Consider the following 6,702-nt stretch of genomic DNA (forward strand, 5'->3'; position numbering starts at 1 on the left):
CCCGGCGGCGGCGGCGGCCATGGCTGCCCGGCAAGGCGCGGAGGACGGCTCGCTACCGACCTCTAGGCCGGCGGCCTCCCCCGGGTCGGGGCCGGGGCCTGCGGCGGGGGCGGGGCGGTGCTCCCCTCAGCACGGCCCGCCTCGGCTCCCGCGGGGGAGAGTGCTGCCAGGGGACAGCACCAGGCCTGACAGACCGCCCCGAGCCCACACGATTCCCCTAGATGAGGATATTAGGAAGAAATTCCTTCCTGTGAGGGTGGTGAGGCACTGGCACAGGTTGCCCAGAGAAGCTGTGGCTGCCCCATCCCTGGAGGGGTTCAAGGCCAGGCTGGATGGGGCTTTGAGCAACCTGGTCTGGTGGGAGGTGTCCCTGCCCATGCCAGGGGGGTTGGAACTGAATGGTCTTTAAGGTCACTTCCAACCCAAACCATTCCCAACACGTTGGCTGTGGAACCAAGGAGACCTCCTGAGACCTCCTCCTGTGGAAGCCCTGGGTGGGAAGGTGTCATTCATTAATAAGTATCTTAGGGACACTGGAGTGGTACAAAAAATGTTGGCTGTAAATTCTTTAGATCCACTGAGCATTTGCATCTAGGACCATGGGATGGAGATTAGGACTGTGCTAGTGACACTAAATTGGGCTGTATCATCAACAGAATGGCTCCCCATGTTGATGACCTCCCGTTATCATAGAATCGTAGAATGGTTAGAGTTGGAAGGGACCTTAAAGATCATCTAATTCCAACCCCACCTCTGAGAGTAACTGGCATGGGATGAAATTCAGTATTACAGGGCTTGGGATCATATACTTGGGAACTAATAAGATCATCATTTATTCAGTGGGAGTTCATAATTTGGAAATGGTTGTGGAGAAGACCTTGCATATCTTGATTGGTTCCACAGAGTCAGTCTCTAATCTGTATGATGCATCCAAGAAACTGAAAGACAAATATGATTTTAAGAGGCGATTTTAAAATTCAAATGCGATTTTAAAACTAAAAGTATTTTAGGCACACAGGTACACACGTACGTTCACAGCTCATCTTGATTATTGCTTCTGGTCATCCAGGTTCAAGAAGACATACTAAATGAGGGGCAGAGAGAACAGATGCAGCATAGAATGGAGACTGTTGTGGGGGATGAGACGAGTATTTTTCCTTGAGTCTAGCAAAACAAGTACAAAAGGACTTGTTCCCACTGTCTCTAGAGGACAGGCGTTTTGCAATCTGAGAAGGCAGAAAGCTATGTGAGATGGAGAACTATGCTGACACTTTAACAAATGGGTATTCGCTGAACGTTAGCACCTTTGAGTCAGAAATGAAGGAGCAGCTAGTGCCACCAGAGGAGTGAGACTGTGGAACAGCCCTGCCATAGAAGCCACATGCATAAAATCTGGGGTATTTTAAAAAGGGAGCTCAGGAGTTTTCTAAAAGGGGTTATAAGGTGTCTTTCCTAGGTTATCACAGGGATAGATCTGGGGCGGTATGTCCTTCTCCATCTGTGTTTCTGTTGAACCCCAAAGCTCTCCTTTGTCCGCTACTGGTACGACGCATAGTAAATCCTTCTAGTTTGAGAGATGCCCAACTCTCCGCAGTCCCCGATTACTCAAAATAGTTCTTCTGGAAAATGTCACTTTGCAATATAATCTCCCACAGTTCTTTCGTTCTTCTGTTCTCTGTTTACTCGCAGGAGCGATGACCTCTCTTTCTTCACACCTGGCTCAGGCAGTCTCCTGGGGAAGCAGCAGCTCTGCGTGCGGATGAGGCAGTTAGTGAACATCTCATCTGCCACGAGACGCCGACGGGCCCAAAGACCAAGCAGCGTTGTTCCAGGACATACAGGCGGCCCCAATCATGGTTGCCTGCTCTTCCTTATCACACTTACTCATCACGTATCCTTTCCTAAACGTGAGGGGGAAGTATTAGTAATTGAAGAGTTTTATGCACTTGCATATCTTCATTGTTTGCGCTCCATTTTCTGGCACAGCAATAAGTACCCTAAAATAAAATCGATATATGTCCAGTGTATGTTCTTTGTAAATGTAAATCTGTGTTTCTGCTTCCTGATCTCCCTGTTCTTATGAGTTCTCACAAAGTCCTTGTAGGTTCCCAAATGTGTCTCTAGTTTTCAGTGTCTGTTGAACCCCGGCAGCTTCTTCTGACTGTAGCGGCAATTGTGGCTTTTCAGTTCTGAGCATCAGCCTCATAAAATAACCACTTGAATTTTGTGTTTAATAAGGTATTTACAGGTAGTAATGGCTTAGTGTGGGGATGCCCTTTCTGCTTATGGTTTTTGTATTGCCGAAAAGAATGCCCTGTGAGATCACTGGGCTTTGTGGCTCTACAGTAATCGCAGAAGTGGGTTTATGTACATTTTAAAGTGTTGAAGGAGACTGATAGGCCTGAGAGCCAGGTCTGCACTGGGCCTTCCCCACTTGCCCAGTTTCATTTTCTCATGGTTGTTTGGACCTCATGGTCCTTCACTGAAAAAGTTCTTCTAAAATTTAATTTTAATATGTGGCAGGAATCTGTAGCAAAAAAAAAAAAATAATTGCCCATTTAGAAGAAAGCAGATCATCTTAAACAGAACACAGCAGTTTTCAAAGTCCATGCTTGGTGTGGCAAAGGCCAACACACAGAGAACACAACATGTGTGCCAGCTTTGGGAGGAGTTCCCAGTCCCCTGTAACTCTGACCAGTGACCTCTTTCATACTGGGCTTGCAAATTACAATCTTTTTTTTTTTTTTTTCTCTTCCAGTTCCTTCTCTTTCTCTGTCTCGTTGTCCTTCTTCTGTCCATCTCCAAGGAAAGAACTTTTTTTCTTTTTGGTCTTCTCCAAAAAGCTTCTTTTTAATATAGTGTTTCCAGCTCCCTGGAAATTCTGTTCCTTTTTCACTTTGATTGACAACCTCATGTTTCCTTTCACACCCACCCACATTACAGACTTTTTTTTGGCTGCAGTTTCCCTGATGCACTAAACAGACCTGCTGCTGCTGCCTTCTCTGAGAAAGTGTTGGAAAAAACTTTTCCAATTTCAGACAGCTTTTCTTTTTATAGCACTTGCTAGCAGCGTTGTGGTTACGGCTGAGCTCACACCTCCAACTGGAGACAACTGGGAGCCAGGATTGCAAGTACCAGACGGGGCTTTTCTAACCTTTAGCCGTATTGATCCTTCATATAAAATAAAAAAGGGAGATGATAAGGGACATAGTGCAGCTTCATCATTAGATCATTACTTTCAGGGTATCGTGCTGTACTAGGTAAAAAATGTTTTGAAATTCCAGTGTGCTGAGCTGCTATAAAGCACTCTGGGGTCTCCATTGCTAGATAGCATGCATGGACAGCAAAGATAATATACAGGATCCCCTTCTTTATGAAGCACAAGTATTTATTTAGGTCTTTATTTCCTTGGCTTTCAGTGAGCCCACATGGGACATCTTGTAGGAGTATCTGCTTCACCCCAATGGTCAGTATTATTCCAGGGCAAAGGCAGACCTTGTTGGGATGAGGCTGAAATGTAAAACACATATGTAAATAAGTAAATATATATGTAAAGGCTCTTCTACCTATTAATTCCTGTGATGAAAAATTGGGACTATTGTATGAAAGGTGAGGCAGGCACATCCCTGGCTGAGTTTCATGCAAATTATTTCTTCTGAAGCACTGGCATTCCCAGAGGATCTTGTGACCTGATTTTCAGCACTGCTGAAGGCATTCAAATCCCACTGGGAGCCAGAGGGGTTCAGCACCTTTAAAACTCGAGGACTGCTTAATTCTGGTCAGGTGCGTCACAGTTCCAGGATAACAGGGAGAGCAGGGTCCTGTTCTTGCACCCAGGCCAAGGAAAAACATTTATTTTCCTGTTTGTAAATTCTGCGAGCAAAGAGATAGATTAGCGCATTACGGTTTCTCTGGTGTGGAATCCTCTCTTCGTGAATTCTGTGAGCAAAGAAATAGATTAGTGCATTACGGTTTCTCTGGTGTGGAATCCTCTGGGACTGCCTAAAGAAAAGATGAAAACAGATTTTGTTTATTTGTTTGGTTTTAGCTAAAGGACTCGGAACTGAGTCCCAGCACTACATGATGGGTGCTGTCTATATACCAGTTTTCACTGTCTCCTGTACTGGTGTTAAGATAGAAATAGCACAAAAACTTCAGGACAATACTCACTTGGGCTGGGATTTTCTAATGACATGAAGCTAAGGGCTCTTTGCCCACTCATGGAATTCATATGACTTTGCTACCTAACCTTCTTTGGGACCTAGACTTGTTTTGGTTTTGGTTTGGTTTTGTTTTTTAAGTTGAAAATATATTATTCTGATTTATGTTGGTCACAGACGGCCATATATATCAGTCCTCTCTTTAGAATGGGGTCTTCTTTTTATTAACTCAAAATCTAGCAACTCAAAATGATTTATAGGATTAATGTGTACGAGTATCAGAAAAGCTTAGTCTGTACTCGAAGAAAAAGTGATTTTTAAAAAATTATTGATTGTTCTACTAAAAGAAAGGAGTTAAATCAAGTTTTAACTCTGTGACTGCCACTGATATTTTGTAATAACCTGTGTCAGGCTCAGATTAGGTCGTTACCTGGCAACGATATTTTGTAATAACCTGTGAACCAAGCTCAACACCTCCCGCTCCAGTCAGGCTCAGATTAGGTCGTTACCTGGCAATAACGCTGCCTCCCGTAATTACATTTCGCATTCTTTTGGCAAAGAACCCAGTGTCCTGTGTGACTTTGACAGCAGGTGTAAAGCTCCCGGTGTCATTACGGCTGCAATTTTTTGTGATTACTGCTCGGAGGATTTCCTCAGTCACTGTGTGGCAGCACTGCTCCATGTAAAGGATGCGAATTACTTTCTCTTTAGCTTAAGAACCAGGTGAACGATCAAAGCCCTTTTGTCACTAGACATCCCCGTTCCTCCTTATTTGCTCTTTTTCTCTTATCCTCCCCGCACTCACTTTCCATCCTTCATTGTCCTCACTCCCTCAGAGGTTTTCAAGTGTTTCCTATTTCCCTGGCTTTAGCATTAGATTTTTCATACGTGCCTTCCAATTATGAGAGTCTTAAGATGTGAGCAACGATCAGAATTATGAATTATACGGGAGGTTATAACAGGCTTGGAAAAAACAGGCGGTATTCATGCCTGTCCTCAGAGTATCTAACCTTAGTTCCCAATTTAGATGCTTAATCCTGCAAGGCTCCCTGCACAATCAATAGAGCTGTGCTCTCCTCCGCAGGGCTGGTCACAGGGTCTGAGTGAGACACCTGCTCCCCTGCCTCTCCAGGCTGCCTACTCCTCACTATTGATTGCACAGAGAACCAAGGGAAACCGGTCAGATGCCTCTCACAAATGATGTGAACATTCCCCTCAACCCCACAGAAGGGACAAATGCTGATCTCGGCCCAGGGACCTCGCTGGAAGGAACAGAGCACCAGAACCCTCTCAGCCTGATGATCCTCTGTCTCAGGATTCACTTCCAGATGTCACTGTCTCCCTGCTGTGGTTACAGCTGAAAACATTGCTTGAAAGACGAGGTAAATTGTAGCTGCTGTTTGGGGCCAAGAGCAAAAATTTGCCAAAAAGTTCTCCGTACTTGGGAACAGCCACCATCCTTGTGTGGCTTTGCTCCAAGCTACATCTGCAAATGACAATTCTCACCACAAAATTACACCCTCTACCCACCCTGTCCCTGCCTAGTCCCCACTAGTAACTTCTTTTCCATAGCAAAATACGTTGAATTTTCTGGACTCTTCCAGTTCACCTATTTCCTGCCTTTTGGCCAATTTCATCTCAATTCATTCTCTTTCATTCCTTTGCTTTTCACCCCATAAGAACCACCAGAGGCATCGTATTAGAACTGGGGAAATACTGATTTATTTTCAATTAAATATGATTTTTATCCAACAAGAATACCAGAATCTTAGAAACGCACATGAGTTTTAGAGCAGAATAGGAGAATGACAGAATCCTAATAGTTAAGGGTTCCTTGGTACCACCAAAGTCAGAAGGTCCATGGTGGTAACACAGCTAAAATTCACTTTAGGTAGGAAAGTTAACACAGTCAGAGGAAAAATGAGTTCAGCTGGGAGCTGAAGCTGGGCATGTCAGTACCAGATTGGGGCACAAGGAGAAGGATGCTTTTAGGTGTCCTCAGGTGGAACATTGCTTGCAAGGGGCTTGATCCAGAATGCTGCTCATTAATGGGTTGTCAGTGACTTTACGTATCTTAATGTCCTACGTAGAATCATAGAACCATAGAATGGTTCAGGTTGGAAGGGACCTTGAAGCTGATCTATGACTGCCTACCTCCACCTGCAGCAGCAGCCTGGCACAGTAAGGCGAGAACCTCATCCTTGGTGGCCCTACGAGATGACACCAGCAGCTGGCTGGGTGTCACACTAGAGAGGCTTCTTCCCCCAGTGCCTCCAGCAGGGTGGGATGTAGGGACTGACAGCTCCACGTCCCCACACACTCACCCCGGACACAGCAACTCCTCTCCCAGCTGGTACCCCCTGGCGGTTTATTTTCACGTTTGCTCATCTGGCATGGGAGCTGAGCACATGAAAGATTAAACAAATCTTATTTTAGAAGCATAGAATGGTTAGAATTGGAAGGGAGCTTAAAATATCATTGATTTCCAACCCCCCTGCCATGGGCAGGGACACCTCCCACCAGACCAGGTTGCTCAAAGCCC

The 6,702-nt window shown here is 45.2% G+C and overlaps 1 protein-coding gene across 1 annotated transcript in view; it reads right to left on the minus strand.

Moving 5' to 3' along the window:
• LOC106892123 (enoyl-CoA hydratase domain-containing protein 3, mitochondrial-like) overlaps nt 1-6,359 on the minus strand; it is a 12,705-nt gene extending 6,346 nt beyond the window's left edge. The window contains exon 1 of the mRNA XM_014949065.1: nt 6,315-6,359. Within this exon, the coding sequence (XP_014804551.1) occupies nt 6,315-6,359 (45 nt within the window). The remainder of the gene's footprint in view (nt 1-6,314) is intronic.
• Nucleotides 6,360-6,702: the final 343 nt, after the last annotated feature.

The sequence above is a fragment of the Calidris pugnax genome, unplaced genomic scaffold (genome assembly GCF_001431845.1).
Source record: "Calidris pugnax isolate Ruff unplaced genomic scaffold, ASM143184v1 scaffold125, whole genome shotgun sequence".
Lineage (NCBI taxonomy): Eukaryota > Metazoa > Chordata > Aves > Charadriiformes > Scolopacidae > Calidris > Calidris pugnax.